The sequence below is a fragment of the Choristoneura fumiferana genome, chromosome 6 (genome assembly GCF_025370935.1).
Source record: "Choristoneura fumiferana chromosome 6, NRCan_CFum_1, whole genome shotgun sequence".
Lineage (NCBI taxonomy): Eukaryota > Metazoa > Arthropoda > Insecta > Lepidoptera > Tortricidae > Choristoneura > Choristoneura fumiferana.
This window is the reverse complement of record NC_133477.1, coordinates 14,054,738-14,080,860: the sequence shown is the minus strand read 5'-3', so window position 1 is coordinate 14,080,860 and position 26,123 is coordinate 14,054,738. Positions and strand designations below refer to the sequence as shown.

Below are 26,123 nucleotides of genomic sequence, written 5' to 3'. Positions count from 1 at the left end.
AGATACTCCAGATCAGTAGTAAATAAATATTGCAAATATTGCAATACCTACATATAACCACCGAATCCTGTCCCGATCAAATTCGATTGAACAAGTTCTCCTCAATCTAATAACAAACAACCCTACCCTTTTCCCAACCGTCAGTTCTAAAAGATTCATGGCTATGGGTGGTGAAGTGAAGGTCGACAAACTCGACTGCGCACCCCACCCCGCCGCAGACGTTTCCGTACTGCTTCGCTCACTTCCATTATTTCCTCTGACTCATAACACGGATTGCAATCAAATGTCCTTTAAGCAAGGAACACAATGGGCCGGATTAATAAAATAGTGTTCGAGCACGTGCTATCGATCGTCGTGCTTGAACCATGTGTTAGAAAGCGACAGTCTGATGATATTTTATTAGTGCAGACAGGTGATCAGTATTGCAACCGTTCTTGATTATCTGGATTATCAAATGGGAAAGCGAAGGTAATGAAAACAAAATCATCATTTTTTTGTGGTAAAATCGTTCTCTAACGCTCTTGATAATAGTCTTATCACAGAATAAGTAATACTACAAGTCTTATGAACACATTGCCCCGCTCCCCTCTCCTCCAGCTATACCTATATGCAGCAAAAACCATACCCCATTTAGTAAACTACTATAAACTCGTCCTTGTATTCTATAAGTAGTTTAAAAGAATACCGACGACTAAAAAAACTTGCCCTATGGTAGACTATTTATTTTATGTTACTTTGGTCAAGTAGAGTTAAAAATTGGGAAGAACCAAAGTTCGCATACTCTTCGCTAGTCATACCGTAATTTTTCTCCGAATCATCGTGTGTCATAATTTTGTTCCCACTGAAACCTTATAGTTTTCTGAAATTTTAAAATGGTCATCCTATAGAAAACTATAACAATTCTGAACTGTTATTGAATTCTGAGAAAAAAGAGTTATTATGTTAAACGATCGTTCTGACAAACATTACATTCGGTCTCCCAATTGTGTTATTGAACATGATTGATTAGATCTATGAATATTATTGATATCACCTCGCCGGATAGGATGTGTGGGTCGAGTGGACTTGTTTCTTCTGTGATACTCTACCTACATATATATAACATTCGACTGTTTCAAACATAATCAGCCGACGAACAATTAAGTCTGAGGCGGAGGGTTTGTCAATACATTGTCTATTAACAGCCAAGTAGAGTCAGTCAGTTCAAAATATGTGTATCATCATGTTACTGTATACATTAAGTTACATTTAATCCTTCCATTAGTACACCAATAACAAGTCAGCTCATAAAGATCACCCAGATTCGGTAGTGATGGTAGTCGTGAGCATGAGTGGGAGCTTATGTCGAAATTCTTAGTTCCTAACATTGTGCTGTTGAAATCTCACCGGACGCTCATTGCACAACGCAGAACTCAATGGTTTGTTGTTTTCCGCTTACCTTACCCTATATTATGTATAGACGTGGAAATGGTACAGACATATCAACCGCCTCATGACCTAGTTATTGACCAAAGGGTTTTGACCAAATGAATGTTGCGTTGCCCTACATGTGGGCTGTGTGCAGAAATTATACTGCCGATATTTATAAATATGAATATTGAAGAGTGTCCAGGAAAACCCATTGACATTTTCGGCTACTGACAAAGATTCATAACGGTTGGCAATTATTAACTGATGCTATGACTCAACTATCACAAGCAATACTTGAAACTGTCTGATTTGCATGAGTTCTAAATTTTTTAGTTTCGAGTTTCGGTCTCACCGTCCCCAATGGGTTGTTATGTCGTATCGGTTTGTGTGGGTGGTTATTGTTCCAGTTGCTCCAATGCGAGTGAAAGCGGCCTAATGAATCAGTAATGCGTTCTGCCCACTGCCTTAACCTACCGCTTCCGCTGCAGTGGCCTATTTTCGCAATACTCCAGGGCCAGTCAACGGCTCTACGCCGTTCTCAAAGGACTAAGCTCTCTGAAACTTACACTGCAGTACTTTCCAGCTCGAGCGACAGTTTCTACTGTACCTACTTATTATATGATGAATGTCTGTGGCGGTAGAGCATGTATCATCAGAAATATTTGTATATGTAAAACACGGTGGGTGTCAAAATTCAAGACAGATGGAGATGGTTTTCTTACTATTTCTGGTGTACAATAAAGAGTAATTGTATTGTATTATATTGCACATAGTAGTAGGAAGTACTTATACTTCGTTTTTTTAGCATTAGAAAAAGGGAAAACAATCTTGACGAGTCTTTTTATTGAAAAACGATTTAAAAAAAAGTAACTATTTCTTACGTATGATACCAAAACCATGTAAATGATCATATGTCCTTGCTAATTGTTACTATTTGCTGTGACTTATTTTTAAAAGTATTTTTCAATAAAAAGACACGTCAAGATCGCTTAACTTCTTTCTAATGCTAAAAAAAAACTAAGTACACACAGTAGACAGTAGTATATACAGGGTGACTGTAATTCGACCTATTCCTTGTAAGGGGTTATTCTAGAGCTTATTTGCATTTTTTTTTGACCCAGTCAACCAGAGGTCGAAAATCAATAGTTTTGGAGTTATTCGAGTTGTTCGAAAAAACATGTCTTCCGACATAAAAGTGGCAATTGTAAAAAAAGTACGTTCATTAGGATAGCCAATTTTTTTCCTAGTAGCCAGTGAGCTAAAGATTACTTCAACAATAAATTATGTTAAAAATTTATTAAGGTTTTAGAAATAAAAGGTTAATAAATCACAAATCATCATTATTATTTTGAAAGTTTTTTTTTTAATAAACTGAAATTTTTATGCAAAGTTTAAGTCACACTTATTTTTGACAATAATTAAAAAAACAGACCAGGTTGCGGGTATGCTGAAAGCGTGCCTGATCCGAAATCGGTTGTTTGTGGCATTTTTGTTTTCTCTGAGTACTTGGTTGCCTTCAGTATTGACTTATCCTATCTCCTGAGAGTTAAGGTTAGGACAGGTTGCCTTCGGTAAGAATTGGGACGTAGACGTGGACGTTAAGTACACGGAAACACGGAGAAGTTTTACAATACAATACAAACCAATTTCGGGTCAGGTACGCTTTCAGCTCACGCGCTACCTGCTCTGTTAATATCATTATTATTATCAATAATTTAGTAAAAGAAGTCAACATTTTGTACTTTTTGGAGAGGTTATGAATTGAAGAATTTAGTTCCGTACATTTATTTATTTACATTGTACGCGAAGTGTCATACATTTTTTTTTAATAATCGTAGTTTATTTAAAAACCTTGTAAAAGAATTATGATGATTTGTGATTTATTAACCTTTTATTAAACCTTAATAATTATTTAACATAATTTTTTGTTGAAGTTATTTTTAGCTCACTAGATACTAGGAAAAAAATTGGCTATCCTATCCTAATGCATATGTACTTTTTTTACAATTGGCACTTTTAGGTCAGAAGGCGGTGTTTTTTCGAAAAAACTTAAAACTCGAATAACTCCAAATATAATTTTATCGAGATTTATTATATTATTATTTATAGAATAATTTAATTACACCTTATGTTCGAAAATATTGTTGTAATTGTGTTCCTCATCATGATTACATATGGTAATCATCGCAGCAGGATAGTGCTGCCTACCCTCAATGCGCACCGCTGACAACTATCCTATGTCCGTCTCAGGGTCTCAAACTATCTCCATACCAAATTTCATCACAATGGATTGAGTACTTTAAGCATGAAAGCGTAATAAGCAATCATATTCACTTCGCATTTATAATATTAGTAATGATAATAGGATGTACCTTTGTTTTCCCTTATTAAGATGTTGAACAATAAAGAAACCAGACGAGCCGACGAGTACACGAGTTTTCGTATTAGTTTATTGGTATGACTAAGATAGCTTTTCTTGTTTTGCACCGCAGTTTGCATTGATGCTCGTACAATGGCTGGGAACAGTCTAAAATAAAGCGCATTCCGTTCACTCCTGACGGTCTGGCTGCAATGACTATGACTAATGCTTGTTTACTAATGGATTAGCAGAACGGATTTGTTGATCAACAAATCGTTGCTAGGCAACGCACAAACATTTACTACCATAACACTTGTTAGGGTTCCATCAAATTTTATGTCCTCTGAACGCTGAACTGCTGAGGCACCGACTTCAAACAGATAAGTAGTTAGCCAGGCAAAGTAATATGGTAAAAAGTAAAATATTTTTAGATTTTTAAATCTGTGTTAGCGTGTTTACGAGGGCTGCCTTTTAAGTTCTGTCGTTTGGAAAAACTAAAGACATATTAAGAGTTAAATGGTATTTATTGTTTTTCAAAGTAATCACCGTGATATGTAATACACTATTTCATTCGATCGAACCAGTTTTCGAAACATTTATTCCAGTCCGAAGTCGGGGTCTCCAAAATGGCCGTTTTGTATGCCTCAACCGCTTCTTCAGGCGTCCGGTACCGTTGATGAAGTGAAGAAATCATTAGGGCTTAAGTCTGGGCTGTACGGGAGGTGTTCCAGATTTTCGACTTTTTTTTTTTAAAAACGCAATTGTCTGCCGGGCGGTGTGCCAGCTCGCATTATCGTGGTGCAGTAACGACGTCTGGGTTATTTTTTCGGAACTCGCCGATAACTTCAGGTAAGCAAAACCAGCAGCAGCAGGTGGTATACCAGTCAGCACTAACTGTTTTACGGTCTTCGAGCACGATGGTGACAACGTGGCCATTTTTCACTACAAACGTGGCGACCATTTTTTTTCCAAGTGCTATACTTTGCTATTACTTAGTGCTATTACTTTGGTCGGTTTTGGCTCATCTTGGAACACCCAAACAGTCGACTGCTGTTTAGAAACCGAATCATAGGCTTATATCCAAGATTCGTCACCACTGATAATGCCATAAACGTGTTTAGTCTCCTCGGTTGAATTGCCGCAGAGTTTTGCGACACCATCTAACGCGAGCCATTTTTGGTCTTCACTAAGTAAATGTGGTATTCAGCGTGAGATTATTTTTTTACACCTAAGTAATCATGCAAAATATTTTGAACACTGGTCCCTGAAATGCTTAACGAAGCTTCTATCTCACGGTATGTCGCATGGCGATCTTCGACGATCAGTTGCCGTACAGCATCAATATGTTCTCCTGGGTTACGGCTGTTTTTGGTCGGCCTTCACTCACGGTGCCTATCACTAAGACTAGAGCAACCACATAGAAATTCTTAATACCAGCGTCCGGATGCATGGTGCTTTATTATTAAAAACCGTAGCCAGCTCTTCAAAGCACTGAAGACGTGTTAAACCCCTTTTGAAGTTGTAAAAAATTATCGCACGTAAATTTTCCTTCGAACGAATTTCAACCACTGCGTTTTAAGTCATGAAATTTTGTACAGTTGTTCTTAACACAATCTCAATGAAGATTACGATATAAATTTTGGGATTTCCCCAGGGGAATTTTGTAAAATCCCGGTATTTCAATTGAAACTACCAGATCGAATAGTTTACGCGTGCGAAGCCGCGGGAAACCCTAGTAAATAAATAAATTGTTCGATTTCGTTGGATCATATCATGATGATAAACAATAAACACGGATTGTAATTTTCGCTTATACCAAGCCAGCTACTTCTGTCGCAATAAGTCATGTTTCCTCATCCATGACCAGGGGGCATAATATTTGACGTCATAGATACGATACGACTGACCCCCATCACAATTGTCATCAAACGGGAAATAAGATAATTACTTATAATCAGCGTAAATACGACAGCCGGAGTCATTCATAAATGTTATCATGCCGTACCATGTCGCATGTATTGTTTAGTGTGGCACTTATGAAAGACCTACTTATTGCAGAATAGGTATTGGTCATGCTATGTTATGAACCGCTTTACGTGTTACTTTATGGTTCATTACTCTGAAGATCTGGTTTCTCATGTTACATTATTCTAAATCGTAAACAATAATCAATCGCAGTTAGGGTTCATGCGAGGTTTTACAACCTTCTTGATTAGTTATAGGTAGTACTGTTTCAAAATAAATACCAGCAATGGTACCCCGAGTTTAGTGACTATCGTCAGTCAAAATAAGAATTTGGTATGCCGGATTATCTTTTCTCCTCAGTTTGTTCCTCGAGACGCATACAAATTTTACAGGATCTTCTTTACTATCAAAGTATAAAGCTTGTAGTGGGAACACTTGCTTTCTTGATATTCCAGTTTTAGTAGGTAGGTACATAAGTTGAACGACTCGTTGATGAGTCAGACGCCCAGTTTTTGTGGACGTCACTAACCGAGATAGATCTGCAGACACGATGTTATTTTATTCGCGTCATCATTTTAATTGCAAAAAACCGGCCTAGGCTTTATTCTACATGATTAATAATTAAAGCTACTTTTTACCCCTGCCTCGTCCACCCTGACTCCTGAGAACGCTCTTACATCGATTTGGAAGCACAACAAACTGGGTCAATCATAGAGTTCCGTTGAATTTTCCATGATATTCGATTCGTATCATATTTTTATAAATAATATATGTATATTATATACCTATTTACTAGTGACATTGACAAATAATTAAAACGAATATTTTTGTGAATATGATGTCATGATGCCATTTTAAGTTGAAAATCAACTTTAAGTAGAGGTTTATCTCGTTTGGCGAGTGCATTCCGTTTTGAGACGCCGTATATTATAGGCACCGTCTCGTCAGGGTGAATTAGTTCGTTACCGTTGACAGTTAAGCTAGAATTAATCTGCGTTGCAAGTAGATTTTAGGTGCATACTGCAGAACCAGCACTAGATAAGCTTTCCAGCGTGAAGGGCTAAGGAGTCATATTTCTGGTTTAGCGCAAGTCTTCCTACGACGTTACCGTAAGATACAAAATATAACGAACCTTGCTTTGTGAAAAAATAAAGGATTTTAACATTACATGTATGTACCTACCTAGATTCTAATTTATAATACCACAATAGCCTCTGCTTTGATCAAAGTTCGAAAACGAAATGTTAAACGTTTCTTAATTTAGAAATCTGTCTTTCTTCAACTATGCAATGCCTGCGAACGAAATAACTGGCCTAGATTCTTCACACAAATCTGTAGCAATTAACATAGAATGGCGTTTACTCATTCATTAGCGGTGTCGGTACGTCATCCATGTATAAAGTGATGCATTGACTTTTGACATACACATTGTACTGTACATTCCCTAATGACGATTATTTGTTGGTTTCATAACTTCCCGTTGTTTTCCTTGTTTATTGTTCTGAACCTATGTTTATAGTTGATAAATATCTCTCTCTCTCTCTCTCTTCTCTCTCTCTCTCTCTCTCTCTCTCTCTCTCTCTCTTAATTGTTTCTCGCTGTCTTTCATATTTCCGTTACCTCCACTAAAGGTTCCAAACAAAGGACTTGGCGACACAAAATTTAAATCCAATTAGATACCAGAAAAGCTTTCGCACAAAAAGAATTGCCCTCCTGAATCAGCCACGGCAAACATCGCGGCATCGTCATGTTCGAAATTGTATAAATTAATGAGTTTTCGATCCGATGCCAAGAGCGCGTTTTCTGTAGTAGATATGTATACAATTTAAATGTACGTAGTATTTCACGGTAGACACAGATCAAGATCAAGTTGACGATGACTGTAGTAACAATGTGATATTTTGGGCGCTATTGACAATTGGGACCACCCACAAAACCCCAGGCGCCGCGTGCATGACGACTATAAACACAGTAGTAAAACATTCCGCCACGTTCTTATGTTCCTGCGTAACTGAATTACCACGAATTACGTGAAAAAAGAAAAGAACGAAAACAGACAGATGCCCTGTTATCTGTTATACGAAACTTTGTTGAAATAGTAGTCCTAAATTAGTATACTGCCGAGCTGAACTCGTGACCGACGCTGATCTTCCTTAGGAACCTAAATGAAACCGACACAATTTCCAGGCTCCAAAACACAAACATTATAATTATTACACAAATAGGCAAAGGTCAATTTCTTTTACACTTTTAACACGTTTAGATGTCACAAAGAAAAACACAAAAATAACAATTATTACGAAATGGTCCCGACTCAGCATAATATATCATGATGTTGGCCTTGTAGACGCTGGTCTACGGTTTGTCAAAAATTCAGCTAAGATCCGAAATAGTCATTATTATCTATAACTATAAATCTATGCATTTCTTTATTTTCTCAACCAGTCGCGGTTTCAAACAAACTACGAGCGACAGTAAGTGCTGTATTTGGTATGCCTTTGTTTAGCACTTTTTCCGTGACGCTTAGAGCGGTTTAATGGCCGTCATTGTTGCCACAAGCTCCAGACTCATTTAATTATCCGTAGTCTGAAATACTATCGGTCCGTTACGTCGTTAATTAATCCCTAGTGTTTTATCTTCACTTCAGCCCGTATCCACTCACTGTGCTACATTTTCGTAATTCTCTAATGTTTGTAAATCAAATCATTCAGTACCTTCAAGTGTATGTAGTTACTTAATGTGTAATGTAAGCATGTGGAAAATGTGCAGAAGTCCCGATGTCACTACTCTTCTCATTGTTTTTTTTTTAAATATTTAACAAAAATTCTTGCCGGCAATTACTGTCGCGTCAAGTAAAAGAACACTAACCCAGTTCAACTAAGTTTATAGCGATTTTACAAATATCAACCCCGTTTGCTATCCTGTCTTCAGTTTTTACCTTTACCTGAAAAGTTACGCACACATTTATTTCCCGCGCGGTAATCTGTGAGCCCTCTTTCATGTTAACTCGAATATTACAACCGATACCGCCTCCGCACCGCCACCGCTCTCTGTGTTTTTAAGCTTAGGTGAAGTTCGCATCTCGAGGGCAGGTAGTCCGAAAAAATGACGATAAATAAAGCGATAATGAAAGCGGAGCGTACTCCGTACGGAGTCCGTTAAAATCGCAGTGACGAACTGCATAGATGTGCTTCTACTATTAATTAGAAGTTTATTTTGGCTCAGGTAGAGTTATTCATGATGACGCGTGCCGTGGTTCTTATTACAATGACATTAATGAATAATTTTGACAAAATCACGCGCCTTTTTAGTGGAAGGCGGGAATAAAAGTTAGTTTTTTAATTGTTAATAATCTGTTTTTCTTCTTCAGGTCTGGCACTCTTGATAGCTGGCGGCGTGCAATATTCGAATACACCAGCGTCCGCGCCGCCCGACCAGGACAGCGGACTCGGCACTCTCATCGCCGGCGGCGTCATACTCTGCCTCGGAATGCTGTTTGCTGGTAAGCTTAATCTTCACATATCGATTTAACTATCCGAGAAATGTGCTATCATGTGCTATATTGAGTTAAATTGGTTGTCTTAAGCCCCATTTAGACTATGCGAGATGAAACTCTGCATGCAAGTTTGACTACATTACGGTATTTGTTTGATCAACTGAATTCATTGTTCCTCAATAGTATGCGATGTAATGCAACTTGTATGCAAGTTTTTTGAATGGTCTAAATAGGGTTTAAGGTAATAATTTGTCGAACAATCGTTAACCGACCATTTTTCAGTAAAGTTAAAGACGCGCACAGAGAAAGAAAGGTCATTCGACCACAAACAACAATATATGGCCCACAGCGGCACCTAAAACTCCTTGTTCTAGATCTTAATTCACATTGTCGATTTCGGTTAATTGAAGTATTTCTCGCAAACTTGTATAACTGGCCATTACTTCAATTTAGTTTACCTACCCGTGGACCAGACCAATTCATTGCTCTGAATTATTTGCTTCCGTCAACACCAATTATGTCAATTATATAATTAATTTCTAGACCGCAGCTCCTCAATTAACGAGAGTCCCTATCTTCGTTCAAGCAATATATAATGTTAACATATTTTATTTCATTTTGGAAAAAACGACCTTTGCAAATATGTACACTTCGAAGGGTCGACAGAATCGTGTGTATATTTCAATTTGTCCTACTTTTTTAAGCGAATATGCTTTCCGAATCCTTAACCTTGATAATAGCATAGCGTAGGGTTAGTAATCGGTTAATAAAGGCGTATAATCATGTTTTGCATGTGCTTGATCTAGTATTTCAAACGAACTTTTGATTTACCAAAACTAACTAGTTAACAGAGGAAGACTAAACTTAGAAGTCAAATTCACCTTCATCTATTCATGTGACCTTAACCCACCAGATTGCACGGCTGATAGCTGCTCTGCTCAGCCATTAACGTTTATCCATTTACTATCAATCGCGATAAAGGTTGAACACGTCAAAACATTGGGAGCACAAAATATTTCTTTCATATACTTTTCGCGACCGTTTCTTTGGCGATAAGTTCTGTTTTGAGTCTCGATCTGGTGTGGCCGGGGCTTTATATATTCTTAGTCCTGTCATACGTTTCACTTTTTGAACATAGGACTGAGACATTTTCAATTTTTTAGCAACATCACGAGATGACATCTTATAATTTGAGGCAAAAAGCTTTACAACACTTTCTTCCTTTTTTTTATTCATGTCTCCTTACACCCATCACTTCCTGGCCTTCTACCTATTGTCAAGCGTTCACGGAGACTGTGGACATTTCAGTCTTTTCGCGATATCTCTGTACTAAGCATTGGATTTTCTACATGTTCGTGCAAGATAGGTACGTTTGCGCTCCTGATATTGTTTGCTTGACATTTTGCCAATTAAAATAAAAGAAGAAAAAAATGGCGTCTTATTACTTTGTGAATAAAAAATAGTTTTCAAAATATCTCCATTTTTTGCGTAAAAATTGTCATTTTCGTATGCCCAAGTTTTGGTTCAACCTTTATTAGCTCCTTTATTACTCGACTACGGCAAAGCCAAAGGAAGAGTAATGATTTTAGCAGTCTATGTATGTTTTTTTATTGAGAGGGTTAATAATAGGTACTTGAGTTATGTTTTATTGTGGATTGGTCAGTTATGTTTGGGGTCCAGTTGTGTTAATTGAGTATTAATCGCATTTGAATTGTGTAATCCTTGATCCTCATTTTGACATTATCAGCTGTATCTATTGTATAGGAATTTACCTAAGAAATATACATCTAGTATAGACTCAAATTGTAAAGTAGTAGATATTCTAAAAATGTTTCAATTTAAATTCAATTTCAAATTTATGCATTTGAGCATTTAAGTACTCAAAATGTAGAGATAACTCGTATTTAGCCTTGGCGGCGTGGCCCGTGTTTAGGATTGAGCGTGTAAAAGATTGGGTATCCATTTTTTTTGCTTTTGACTATTATTGATTGTCTTTCGTACTGCTTAAAAGGTATATAATAATCTTTCAACGAATGAACGACACGGCAGTTAATAATAATAAAACTATTTATTTCAGGCAACAAGGCCCGTAACAACAATAAATACCTTATAGACTAACATACATTATAATCTTTAAAAAGAAAACAATGTTTAAAAAATCAATGAGGTGCATAACGGCGTGACCCCGTTGCGTCACCGTTCCTGACGTCGCATTAATCTGCGGCATGGTGCCCTGGAACCGGAACACGACGTCTTTCGGCCAGAAGGCAGCAATCGCGATGGTCTCCGGCCTCCGCCAGCAGCCGCGGCACGCGACCCACAAACGAGCTGAAGTGTACGTAGTAATTAAACTATGAGGTTCACTTTTGGCACCTTATTTCCAGGTGTTGGCGGCTTCGCATGGACAGCCCGCTGGGGCGGAGGAAAGGAGGCGAATTCAAGTGGCGCAGCCGGCCTTACAGCGCTGAACCCGTCGACGGATCCGCTTGTGGCCGAGCAGTACGCGCCTGTACGCGACGCGCCGCCAGCGCCCGACGACGAAATGCGCAACCTTATGGATAATAAGGACTGGTGAGTACGGAAAAGTGCCTTCTTGTTCACCTTGTTTTGTAGAATAGTGTACTTACCTACATCATAGGTTCTTGACGATCGATCGATAAACCCCATGTGGGAAAGATTTATGGGGCAGTGGCAGTATATAGGTAGGTATAGGTATTAGCGGGCTGTTTTCCGCAACTCGACGTATATGTGTGCAGTGGCAGTATAACGCTCAGAGAAAATTATGAAGAGTTTTACTAAAGTAAAAGAGAAGGAGGTTTAAAAATAAGGTTGAGAATCTATGGTGTAGATTGTAGAACTTATAGATCAACATGACGAGTGATAAAATAATGCTCATTTTTCACTGCGATCGGAGTTGACTAAGACTCTGTTTAACTTAAGATATCGACTGCATGGAAGCACATCCACCAAACCTCTATGAAGTTGATCGTTGCAAGTTATACTGAGTTTGCGGGGGGCCGCTTCGCTCATAGTGGAAGATCAGCATAAGGATTGGCTGGCAGGCAGGAAACTTTAATGAGTGTGTTGTGTTGTTGTAAGGTAACTCGATGGTAAGAAAACCGATGAGTACAAGATCTGTGTTAAACGTGATGCAGTTAACATTACGGTTTTTTTTTTATTGAGGCGTAAGGAATCTGAGATAAATCAGGGTCCAATTAATTTCACAACAAAAAATATAATTTATTAAATGAGCTTTCGCCCGCGACTTCTGCCAATAATTTATTTATCGCTAGTTAGCGATAAACCAGCCAGTTCCAGTCGAAACTATGTAATTTTCCGGAATAAAAACTATCTCGTACTAAATTTCATCCAAATCAGTTCGGCGGTGAAGAAGTAACGGACTGACAAACAGTTACTTTCGTATTTATAATATTAGTAGGTAAAGAAACGGATTAAATACACTAATACTATTTGCTTATACATATTTTATTAAGCAGTTGGACTCTAATATTATGTTTTTGTTGACAAGGCTATGGCTAAGATATCCGTGTAGGTACCTAAAGTCTTACGAAATGAGTTATAAGGCCAGAACTACAAAATTCGTTTGTTTATCTATACATGTTAATAATAATCATTTATAGCGTCATACTGAAGTGTTGTTTACTGATGTCTACAACAAAGGTCTTACATTACGTAGCTATTGTCAGCCCGGGGCAGGTGTGAAGTGTAAAAGTTCACGCGCTTCAGCCATTGTCTGTTCTTGTTTGTATAACGTGCGTTACCGTGAGCGCGGGTGTTAATGGGTGAACCCATCGCGTTCGTTTTACTTCAAACTTACGACTCGTCACTCGCCCCATCTTGCCAATGTTTTGAATTGTACTTCTACTGACAAGTTAAATAATTTATATGGCTAATCCGGTACTGTCCACAAGCGCAGCTTTTTGATTTTGTCTTACTCGCCGAATCCATACTTACTAATAGTATAAATGCGAAAGTGTGTGTGTTTGTATGTTTTTCCGTCTTTCACGCCGTAACGGAGCGACGGATCGACGTGATTCTTGGCATAGAGATAGTTTATGGGCCCGAGAGATGCACAGTTCCCGAGGGAACAGCGCGCGATAACCGAATACCACGCGGGCGGAGCCGCGGGCAAAAGCTAGTCTATGTATAAACGAGTAATGCTTGTATATGTATATAGAAAGAATGTGGGTGCGCTTGTCAAGACCCATTTACATTATACAAAAGAAACATCGATTTTACACGCATTACGAGATTTACGAGTTCTTATTGTTAATTTTCTAACATATTGTTCGTAACAGCCTTGGTAGATGTAAGATACAGCTTTAACACAATAACGCGTCTGTACTCTTCAGGTTTCCTTGCCGACTTTACCAATACCAACACGTGCACGACCAATCAATTACTTATTTTCTACAGTAAATACATACTTTGATTTCTCACATGAATCACTGCGATAGACGCTCACGTTGTATAGTATAATTCTAATTACAATATTACTGTAACATTTATACATTAACTACTTCATGTTTACTTACCTATGTACGTACATTTTGTTGCAGCTTAAGCAGTGCGGAGGAAAGCGATAAGATGTTAGACGGTCGGCCATCCGTCGCGTAAGGATGGCTGTGTGCCGTCTCCTCAACGATATTCTGCGAAACTAGAACATCGCAGAGACCCTAACATTTTGTCCCCCTAAAAGAGAATCGAGTGGTATTATTGGTATATTACCTTCAGAAATACGGATGTAGATTAGATTACATATGCTTATAGTATAAGAAAGTTATTTTACAACATTTTCGAATAAGATCTATAGGATTTAGTGTGTATTCTAATGCCACAGTGTGATGCATTTCACTGTACAAAGAGTCGCGAGTTATTACACACGAATGTTATATCCGTAAAACAGATATTGTCTGTGTGCTTGATTGGTGTGATAGTATTATTATAAGCACTTATTTTGTTTTCTTACACTACCGTCAGACAATTACGGTAGCTCAGCGCTGCAAACATTTATGAGTACATTAACTGCGAAATTACGAAGTTAATTTGAATTCTGTACCTACCAAAAGGCAAATAATAATTTGTTGATTGCCTTGTATATAAAATGGATATGTCATACTTTGTAACAATTATTAGCATGCAATTTTGAAACTTTGATTGTTTTCTAAGTGAAGCCCTTTTGAAATAACATTTTCTTATATGAGTTAAGCTTGTTTTGAAGACGCGTCTTCAATGCTTTACCGTTTAAGAATAGTATGTGCATTTAATATACCTACTTACCTACTTATCATTATCACGTTGTAAGTGAATCTCGTAAGCAATGGTTGCAGTGTAGTGGATTTTGGTAAGGTTTGTCTTAATTAATACAAGTAATTAGTGAAAGACAAGTGGCCAAATTAACGTCCAGAATAATTTATAGATAGAGATTTGTATATTTACTTACCTATTTATTATATTTTATTAAGATATTCAATATCGTGAAAAAACATCTGCCTGTGAAAGTGTAGCTAATCAATATGCAGTTCATTATTATCAATTCTCTAAAATGTATTTTCTACATTCAAAATGTGTTTTATTTATTAAGCGCAATATGTAGTATGTAAGAGTAAGGTGAATAATTATTCTTTTAGGGAAACCCTAATCAATTTAACATATTTGAATCGTGAGTATTATTGATTCTCCATATCTCGAATTTAACCCACTGAGGGCCGATTTGACTAAACTAGAATAAGCATTATTACGCAATAATCGGTTACTAGCACTATAGAATACAGATATGCTTCTCATAGTAATTACTAATTATTTTTTTAATTTAATTCAAGTGATTTATGTACTTACTCAGCGGCACAAAATTTGGCCCACTCTGCATACAAAATTACCTAATATTGCATACATTTGAGGGCCATATTTTTTGCCGCTCAGTATATATTACTGACTTAAAAAAATTGTCACGTGTAATCTTAAGAAATAAAGCTTAATTTTATTTAGGTCTAGTAGGGTTAGGGGTTTTTAAGTTATGAGCCTTCCTTTAATCTTGCGGTGTAGAGCTAAAACTAGTTTCGTCAAAACCGGTCCTAGGTATCTTAGTCCCGTCCTGGTTTAAACATTAGTATTATAAGCGTGTTGGTGTAAAAATGGTCGTGTTTCCAGGTTGTCTTTGTGATGTAGCGTTTTTATTTCTATTCCCTATTTATATTATGTGACGCTCTCTCGAACCGTCGAATAACGAATCCCTCTAAATTTTTAGGTGTAAAATGAAACTAATGTACAAGTATAACTTCAGGAATGGAAAAAGTTACGATTTTTATAAAACATGTAAATATTAGTCGGGAGAATAATTATGATATATAAAAATATATAAGTTGTAAGCCGGTCATGTACTTCACCCTTTATGTTGAAGTAGCAGTGCTACCTTTTTTATAATTTGAATATGTTTTTATTTACTCGATCATATGTATTTAAAAGTACATAATTTTTATTTTCTCATTTACCCTGTACTTAATTAATGATCTGAATATCATCCATTCACCGATGATAAATTGAATATAAGTCATATTCCTGATAAGATGCTGTTTTATTTAACCCTTTTAATAAGCTTCTCACATACAGATATTCAGTTTAAAATTTAAATAGGTTAGTAGCTAAGCATTAGTAGGGGATAGGGAAATACCTCATTGTCAAAAATACTTTCCAGTTTCAATTTGAAAATTTATTATTATTAACATATTTAGTGAAGCTAAGTTTGAATTTATACATAAATTCATATTATAAGTGTACTATAAGTATGTATACACAAATGGGTAAATAAACTTAAATCTAATCAGTCTCTTGTGGTTCTGCGCCACCAAGGAATCCCAGTGACATCTTCTTCTGGACAGGGTACAGCAGTGGGTCTGTAACAAACATAACTGTTTAGTAAATTGTAACTCATTTGCAGGCAAACAAAGTGCCCATATGTAAATCAACTATAAGTTTCAACTCAACTCAACACAAACATAGACCAAAAACAATTGAATGTGTTAACAATATCATTCGTTTTTAATTGGAGTGAACTATGTAAGTACTATATTACTGACTAAAAATATTTTCTCACTGGTAAGCTAAAAAAAATAAAGCCTTAATTATTTTTTGGGGGTCTAAGCAAGGTAAGGGGTTTTTAGTTATGATCCTCCCTTAAATCTTGTGGTGTTGTAAAATGAATCTATAATCCCTATGATAGATTCTATTAAATAATGATAAATTATTATTAAATAATGATAAAAAATATGACTAATTTTGTAGTAGCGTGTCTAATTGGTGGGACATGAAAAAAGTTAAACCCTTAAGTTTATATATATGAAAAAATAAGTGCATTCAGTTGCTTGTCAGGGGTTGGACGAAATGAAGTAAATGAAAGCATTTCCAAAGTACAATTGTACTGAGCAAGTTGATTAATAATTAGTGTTGAACAACTGACCTGTATACTTGGCTATGAGGTAACGTGGACGTTAATAACGGGTAAGCTGGGGCTGAGAGGTCCTGGAAATAATTGTTAACGTCAGTTTACCACCATACAATTTTAAGCCATAAACTATGTATGAGAACTTATTTATATTGACTTTACTGTGTAATTTACATATAAAATTCAGATAGGTAAGTTTTTTATTCATCGAATTTTTCTTTCCAAAACACACTGACTTCTACTACCTTATAATATAAGTGAGTAACAATAATAGTTAGCATGTCAGCGGCTCTAATGTGAAAAAGCAACAATATTAGAACGGCTGAACAGAAGACAAACTATGTACTTTTTATTCCAATATTCCGGGATCGGGATATACGTATGTAAAATCCCGAAACCACAACCGTTAAGTCTAGACTCTAGAGACATGAAATTTTGCAGTAGTGTTCTTCGTATAGCGTAATTAAAGACCACTGTATTTTCTTTTTCGTGAATTTTTATGTGTTTTAGTAAAATATCAGAATTTTAATTCAAGGAGCGGCCACACCGCTGCTAACGTGCGTCACTGCGATCCGTGCCGTCGCCGTTTTTTTTAAGCAGCGGTTTGGACGCACCGTATCATATAGGGATGGCGAACTAATGGCATTGGACAAATAATTTGAGCATGTCATCAAATGTCATTCATAGTTTCATCCTTCATTGATAGTTCCATTTGTATCCGTACAAAGATTAAGTCAAGAATATTCGGTAGCACGCCATAGCCAGATTACTATTGTTTTCATATAAAAACATTCACATTCACTGCGCATCTCTGGGCATAGGAAATGACGAATCAGTTAATCGTAGCGTAGTATAATTGAAAGCTACATTGACGTGACAACATGGTTACCTGGATGGGTTGCATCGGTATGTGCGCGTTGGAACGCAGCTTGCGCTGGCGCATCTCGCGGCGCACACAGCACTGCACGCCCAGAAGCACGCAGCACACGCAAGAGGAGAGGCATCCTTACAAATATAAACACCTCGATAAAACAGTTGGAGCCCCAGACGGCTTACGATCGTAAATAAATGTGCACTTCCTTAGAAAAACGACTTCTTTCAATGAAGCTGAAGCATCATCTAAAATGTATATTTTCCCAGAAAGTGCACTTTTTTCTTTTAATACAATAGTTATTTGTGTCACAAGGGAGCAAAATGGTGTATTTACGGCGAGGGCGTACATTGAATCCAGAATGTAGCGAAGGATTCTACAATAGAATCCTGAGCGTAATGAGGGATTCAAGAGTTAACGCCCAAGATCAAAATAATTTTACTCCCGAGTGGCTCATACAACTTTTCACACCGAGCATTAAGGAACTTGAAAAAAAATCTAAATATTATTAAAGAACAACCAGCATAGAAAATGGCGTGGCTTTACAAATTATTAACTTCAAAAAATAGCATTTGCAATAAAACACTTAGAAAAGCCTTGAACAGAAAAGTTGCACTTTGTTCCCTCTCGTCAGGGAGGAAAAGTTACTTTTCTGAAGGAGAGGTGTGAAAAGGTAATTTTTGCATATTTTAAGTAGGAGTGGGGTTTTACGCATAAGATTGGGATAGGTTTTCCTAGCAATAGTCAAAACTGTTTATAAGATAAGAGATTTGATTGTTAAAAATTGTTGCTTGTTATAACCAGTGTCATTTTAGTATAAGAGAATGTGTTTGTACTTTATTCTTCATCATTAAATACATCCGAAATGTCGTTATAACTGGTGTCACTAACAGTTTTGACTGTAGTATTACCCCTTGGTGACATTTTGTCTACACACGCTTAACAACTGGTTGAGGTTACTCGAGATAGTACATACAAAGTGGCCCAACTACTATAAGAATTAGAGAATAAACTAAACACATATTTAATTATTGCGGAGAAGTCCGTGCATCTTGCAAAATGTCAATCTCCCAACACATCTCAGAAAGCAGAATTGCGTGGGGGCAAGAATATCAGTACTGAAAATGGCTGAAAATTAAATATGCTGCATTGAAAGCATGAATAGCTATTTCAATGATAAAACAGTATGAAAACAACCCGCTTTCTGTTATGTTGTACATATTATGGGTATACTGTATGGAACCCTCTACGCGCCAGTCCGACTTGCACTTGGCTATTTCTTATTGCATGGTGTGTGCTGTGAAACTTTGATGAACGAAAAGTGTGCCATTAAAACCAAAAGGTTGAAAACGCCTGCAATACAGTCACAGGTTGGAATACTTATAGCATAATGCTTAACTACCTAGACTTACCTATATAGACTAGTACACCTAGATCACCATTCCTATTGGTTCGCCTCAATACAATTCCAGCAATGCATAATGAGATCCCAGTCAATATTCCTACAACAAATATAACCTGGAAAAGAAAAAATCACATAATTTACAACATGGACTTCAGAAGTTGTAAAATCAATACATAAACGGAAAAAAAAATATGAAGATACAATACAATAACTCTTTATTGCACACCAACACAGTAAGCAGTACAGAAAACACAGGTATATACATAGAGATTTTCTAAGGTAAGCAATAGGTGGCCTTATTGCTTCAGAGCAATCTCTTCCAGGCAACCTTCAAGGTGGTTTTCCACCGGCGAGGCGAGACGAGAATTGAAATTTGTATGGCAGCGCCTGCGGCGGCTCGCGGCGGGCGCGCGAGAATGCATACAAATTTTTCCGTGTATGCATACAAAATTTCCATGGAAAATCACCATTACAATGGACAGAAGAAAGGAATAAATTTTAGCAGGTGGTGCAATTTACAGTAGATTAGAGCAGTATCAAGAATACATAAAACTAAAACTAACACATACAAATAAGCTAACTATAAAATTCATATGCAAGACAACAGATAGTACTCTCTAAGCATGGACTTAAAGATAGGCAAGGACTTTGCGTGCCTCAAGTCTTTCTGTACTTCGGTAGGGAGTTCCACAACCGAGTAGCCTGGACAGTGTAAGAATAAACATAGAATTTAGATTCACTCAATTATTAGAATCACTTTATTCATTTAAATTACTAGTAACAGCAAGGGTTCCAAAGTCAAAGTCAAAGTCAAAATATCTTTATTCAATTTAGGCTATAACAAGCAATTATGAATGTCGAAAAAAATCTACCACCGGTTCGGAAAAACCTCTGTTGAGAAGAATCCGGCAAGAAACTCAACGAGGTATATTTTTTTAAACAGATTTACAATATTATGCCATATCCAAAAGGGGGCTACTTCTCGGGGTCTATTGTTTGTCCATAACAGGGCTTTTGAACCATAATGGAGTAACACTAGAAATTTCCTTTTTTGATGGTTTTATATTAGGCACCACAATAACTGAAGGAAGATTGTAGAGGAGGCCAAGACCCGCCAAGGGTTGTACCAATGGAAGAACAAGAAGATAAGGATGGTATTATATTTATACATAGTATCTTACCTGTAAAATGTAATAGCATACATATTCAAATCCAGGGCAGTGACCACCACAAGCTCCAATTATTGGTACTTCCGGGCTCACAGATGGAATAGGAGGTACAGGTGATCGCCCTAAAGTCTTCATCTTCCCTTCCACATCACAAATAGGCAATGAAAATGCCGATGCACACTCAGGAAATGTATAGGCTTGCAAAGCAGCAGAGTGCATAGGAAGTTTTTCACCTTTTTTGTAACTTTTCCATGTCCCTGCCCCATATGGTGACTGGTAAACAGGAGATGGCGGGCCATACTCCCTTATTTCTTCATTGTAATACTGAGGGACCTTAAACAATCACCTATATTATAAATATATTCTTAATAGTCATACATATATGTAACCTGAATACAGCTTGTCAATTTATATATTGAGTCAACATCAAAGTACCTTTATCCAATTTAGGCTTACGAATGTCAAAAAAAAACCACTGGTTTAGAAAAACCTCTGTTGAGAAGAATCAGACAAGAAACTCAACAAGGTGTATTATATTCAAGAGTACTATCCCAAAAATTCAATTTTAGTATTTGAAGTTAATTTAGTAGTCTCAGTCGACTACATACGGCGGTTGTACATTTACCTACCTACTTGTAATAATTAATAAAATAAATTATTAAACCAAAAATAAAATCCTTCAATATATTAAAAAATACTGTTTAGTATAATAAAAAATAGTTTACATGGTAGGCAGTGTCTGAGGTAGAACTATCGGTCCCTGCGACTTGATATACGGGAGGATTTATATCTTCAGCCCAAGGGAACTTATTTCCTTGTTCAGAGGCTGTAGCAACGCCTATAATCGTTGTCTGGTACGGGTGCACGCTCCGCGGAGAAACTTGTTGTTTGAACATTTCACTTATGTTAGCTGAAAACAACAAACTAACTTTATAAAAACTCGAGATACGACACAATGACCGTGATAGGAGGGAAATAAATTTACCTCATGGTTACTCAGTCTACCTAATACGCATTATTGACAAAAAAAATGAGTGGTTTATAGTTTTACTACTTAAAAATAATAAGTTCGAATTCAATCGCATACTACCATTATTATTAGACAAGACTAAGCCACAGATTACAAGAATAGTAGCTAGCTGACTAAGCGACTAAGCCGCCATGTTTTTTTTTTTATTTAATTATCTGAAGCATTCAAATTCGATAATACAAAGTTCGTGTCGTGCTGCATGAAGTAGGCAATTGCTGGCTAGTATGAGTATTAAACGAACGTACTTGCGAGTCCGTTTAACTATACAAAGCCACAATTGCTATTCCAGCCGAGACGAATATAAACATTTTCTCAAAATGTATTACGATATTTAATTTTATATCAAAACTGCAGGTGTATTTTTCCTCTGAAAACACCACGAGCTGTTTCACACACATTAAAAAAAGTCCGAGGTTCTAACAAAATAACTGATACCTAATGGGTAGGTATCAGTTGTTTTGTTATTTTGATTTGCTAGATGTTTGTTTTTTTTTCTGGAACCAGATTGAATTGGCTGTAGGTACAGCAGGGCTACTGCGAAACTCGAAACTCGAAGTTCGTATCGTACTGTCCCTTTCGCTCTCGTATTAAATACTGTAAGTGTCAGAGGGACCGCACGACACGAACTTCAAGTTTCGAGTTTCGTAATAGCCCTGACTTGTGCCAACTTAGATATTACCGTGACCAAGTTTGAGACTTGATAATAATAAAATTTAAATGCGACATTGTTGTCGAGTATAGCGATCCTGCAATGTTTTTAACTCTTTCATTTTTTTCGCTGGCCTTAAACTATGCACTTCGCCTATTCTGATATAACTTAATGAGTATTGAATTGACTGACTTTTATCTCCGCTACGTAATGAACAAATTGCATAACTTTCTTTTTTTGCATACTCTGAATGTAGTACCTATTCAAATAATGAAGTATGTAAATAATAGGTACATTAATTTAAGAATCAAAAAGGCTGATAGTATATATAAAAGGTTGCTGGAAGCTTAGAGCAACCGGGCGGAAGGGAGTAGCCATTCGACGCGTTCCCTCTGTCAAAGTACAAGCCCAATTGGGCATACGAATTTTATAAAACAAGGCGCGCTCGGATTTCAAACTACTAGACTGAATCGAGAAGCGCGAGTGAACGCGGCGGTGCTAAAAATAACGAATTGTTCAGTTTCCTGCTGTGAAAAGAGATCTGGGACATCAAGCTTGCAAAAATTATGGTGTTACATTTCACATGGAAGTAAATTGTTATCGTATTATTGCTATTTAATTACATTTAAACAACAAAGACGTACATTTTTGTCGGATTCGTTTACCAACATCGAGTCCTAGCGGTACAAATTTCGGATCAGTCAAGCGATAAATCGCATAAGCGATAAAGCGATGACTTAATGATGTTACTGTCAATGTGTTAGTTTGGAGTCATCTGTAACGAATTATTAGTGTATTGTTGGATTATTTATGTGTTAACGTCGTCATTACAGTCAGTTGGCAGTTTTGTTTTTGCATCTAAGTAAGCCGAACTGCACTTGTATGCACATTTCCCCCCGCAACAAACGCCAGAACTATTTTAAAGGTAATCTACCGCTAAGGCTGCTCCTTCCGAAGAAGCCCGCGTTGCTCTAAGCCTGGAAGAGATCGCTCTTAAGCGATAAGGCCGCCTGTTGTTAACCCTTGTAATTTTCATTCTGTGTACCTGTTCTGTATCGCTTACTATTTTTGGTGTACAATAAAGAGTCATTGTATTGTATTGTATTTTATGTAAAAAATTAGAAATGGTATGTTCATAGTATCAAACAGCAGAAAGCACCTAAATTTAGGACATTCGACAAAACTAATGTCAACTTTAACTAATTGGCATTAAGTTCGAAAATTCTAATGATCGAATTTGACGTGGATCCTGCTTATGACGCTAAAGTCGGATTTGTATTTATCTGTCGTGTCGTGTCGTGACGCATATATATGTAGTTAATTTAAACCGATATCTATATCTATAAGTATCCCAAATTTAAGCTAATGCTACCCAGCCGTTAAAGCATGATTGAGTAACAAACATCAAGATATACAAACTTTCGCATATATAATATTAGTAGGATGTGATCTAGCCCCTAAGCCTCCTTCTCTCTCACTCGAACTTAAAGGAAGATGGATATCTTGTATGGTCAAGGAGTGTGCCCAGCTCTAAAACCTGGCTATCGCGTCACTGCATATCTCTAAAATAGCAGCGCTTAGCGTCAACAATCCTACCGGTGTGAAGTTAGCGGCCAAAAGTTAGCTGCCGATTATAACCCAACCAAATTAAGAAGTTTGTTATTATTTGCATTTGTGTGTTCATAAAAGTGACAAAAACACGAATAACTAGCTTATATTCAGGAGAAGTATTCAACCTGAACGTCTGGTGAAGCAAGAAAATTATTGCCAGCTACACCATATGAAAAAAAACACCATCATGGAAATGAGAACCTCTTCAAATCTTTCCATAAAATAACACTGGACACTAAAAGCTTTCTATAAAAGCTGCAACTGTTAACTAACCTCATCTAGTCTAGGAACCACATCCGATTTGGAAACGGGAACTCTCCGGTTTTTTGTGGCATGTTATTACGCACGCTGAGAGCTTTCGATCAACGCTTCAAATGTCCAGTAACCTCGTTTCGTTTTGATAAAAAGGTAGAATTCAAGTTAGCGGCCGAAAAAAAAACAACTAAAAAAATAAACATTGATTGAAAACGCCTTCCTCCAAGATATTGTATTAATATCTGGAAAGATATTATATTAATATGATTATGCATTTCAAAAGCTTCGATCAAATGCGAAACTACCCATAACCAACATCTAGTACGGGAGCTACGCCCGAATAAAAGGGGGGGCCGAAAAATGTATGCAGTAATATGAAAAAACGACCAACTTGGAAATGCGAATCTTTAAATCTTTCCATATTATAATACTGATACTAAAAGCTTTCGATACAAGCTGCAAGAGTTTAGTAACCTTATCTAGTTTAGGAGCCACACCCGATTTGAAAAAAGCGGCGTATTTCTTTTTGTATAAAATGTAAATAACAATATGTTGGAAATGCGAACTCTCCAGTTTCTCTTTCTTCACCAGACGTTCAGGTTGAATACTTGTCCCTAAATATAAACTAGTTTGTGTCATACTAACTACTAATATAAACTAGTTTGTATCATATATCAACTAGTGTGTGTGTTTTTGTCAGTCTTATGACCTCACAAATGCAAATAATATAACTAAACTTCTTAATTGGGTTGGGTTATAATCGGCCGCTAACTTTTGGCGCTTACTTCACACCGGTATCTGGTAGTAAATCTTTGGTAAAGCAGCCAGGAGCGTCTCCTCAGAAGGGAACTCCTCAGTGATTAATGACATCGATTTGAAATTTGGTGCGGAAGTGTTGTTAAGATAACAATGAAATTACAGTCAACCAAAAGTAATCAGCAAAAAAAACTAAAACTTATTAGGTAGGTATCTCGTAAAAAATTGCCATGGGATAGGCATAAAATCTCGAAATGACAACGCTAGACTAAATTCATAAAATTTTGCACAGCTGTTTTTAATACAAAGTCAATGATAACTATGATGTAATTTTTGGGATTACCCATGAGAAATTCAGTAAAATCTCGGAATCAATTAAGTCAGATTACGCGTGCGAAGCCGCGGTAATATTATAAACAAACGAACGCTGCCAGCCGGCTCCCAAGCACCCGATGTACTCTTCCCCGCGCTCGCCATTCGCGCGAAGTACGTTTCGTGGTAGTTTTTTTTTTCAATAATGAGAATCCGTGGATGAAAATGAAACAATTATGAATAGTGTTTTTTACAACCGTTAATAATCAAAACACGTAACTCTAACAACTTGAATTTTCTTTTGTGGGTTTTACAGGGTATTGTATTAAAAAAAATTATATCTATAAATATCGTGGATGAATTTGACACAAAAATATTTGTGGATAACAGATATCGGTATTTTAAAACCGTCTGACATCTTTTTAACAAACTGTAAATATTCTTTTAGAGTTAGTTGGGCGACATGTTAGGTACTGGTTAAAAATCAGGATTCCCGTGGATGGATATGACACAAAATGCCTAGGTACATCAGTTACTGCTCAGATATTAATAAGAAAGTAAAATTTTCGTCTTTAATTTTTTTTTCGTCAAATACTAATGGAAAACACTAATACCTAAATTTCTACTTATGCAGGCACCCAAAATGACACAATTTTTTGTATTAGGTTGGGCAAACGCTCCGGAAGCTATATGCGAAAAAGAAACAACTTTAATATTTTTGAAGCCTCAAAACGTAGTCCTACGGGTCTAATATTGAGTCAACATCAAAGTACCTTTATCCAATTTAGGCTTACGAATGTCAAAAAAAAAACCACTGGTTTAGAAAAACCTCTGTTGAGAAGAATCAGACAAGAAACTCAACAAGGTGTATTATATTCAAGAGTACTATCCCAAAAATTCAATTTTAGTATTTGAAGTTAATTTAGTAGTCTCAGTCGACTACATACGGCGGTTGTACATCCTACCTACCTACCTACCTACTTGTAATAAATTAATAAACCCATAAATTATTAAACCAAGAATAAAATCCTTCAATATATTAAAAAATACAAACTAGTTTAGAATAATAAAAAAATAGTTTACATGGTAGGCAGTGTCTGAGGTAGAACTATCGGTCCCTGCGACTTGATATACGGGAGGATTTATATCTTCAGCCCAAGGGAACTTGGCTCTTTGTTCTGAGGCTGTAGCGAACTGCTGCTCGCTTCGCGGCACCATCGTTGTCTGGTACGGGTGCACGCTCCGCGGAGAAACTTGTTGTTTGAACATTTCACTTATGTTAGCTGAAAACAACAAACTAACTTTATAAAAACTCGAGATACGACACAATGACCCGTGATAGGAGGGAAATAAATTTACCTCATGGTTACTCA

At 36.8% G+C, this 26,123-nt stretch overlaps 2 protein-coding genes across 2 annotated transcripts; one reads left to right on the top strand and one right to left on the bottom strand.

Annotated features, from left to right (window-relative positions):
* Positions 1 to 416: 416 nt before the first annotated feature.
* On the top strand, positions 417 to 15,816 carry LOC141428702 (uncharacterized; the record flags this gene model as incomplete). The annotated part of the gene is made up of 4 exons (XM_074088706.1): positions 417 to 468; positions 9,105 to 9,236; positions 11,615 to 11,801; positions 13,811 to 15,816. Coding segments are annotated over 4 exons (429 nt in total), but the record flags the coding sequence as incomplete, so codon positions are not given.
* A 129-nt stretch (positions 15,817 to 15,945) lies between these two features.
* LOC141429128 (uncharacterized) lies at positions 15,946 to 26,123 on the bottom strand. Its single transcript, XM_074089358.1, has 7 exons — positions 26,110 to 26,123; positions 25,834 to 26,033; positions 20,150 to 20,470; positions 18,976 to 19,081; positions 17,582 to 17,697; positions 16,708 to 16,769; positions 15,946 to 16,144 (listed from the first exon to the last, which is right to left on the bottom strand). The coding sequence occupies exons 2-7, from the start codon at positions 26,017 to 26,019 to the stop codon at positions 16,072 to 16,074; spliced, it is 864 nt and encodes a 287-aa protein (XP_073945459.1). The 5' UTR covers positions 26,020 to 26,033; positions 26,110 to 26,123; the 3' UTR covers positions 15,946 to 16,071.

Bases quoted from the DNA above. Each gene is read 5' to 3' on its own strand.
- LOC141429128 (XM_074089358.1), bottom strand. From the start codon at position 26,019: ATGTTCAAACAACAAGTTTCTCCGCGGAGCGTGCACCCGTACCAGACA. The intron at 19,082-20,149 runs GTAAGATACTAT...TTTCTTTTCCAG, and splicing joins TATGCTATTACATTTTACAG to GTTATATTTGTTGTAGGAAT. The intron at 17,698-18,975 runs GTAAGTCTAGGT...TATATTTGTAAG, and splicing joins AGGTGTACTAGTCTATATAG to GATGCCTCTCCTCTTGCGTG.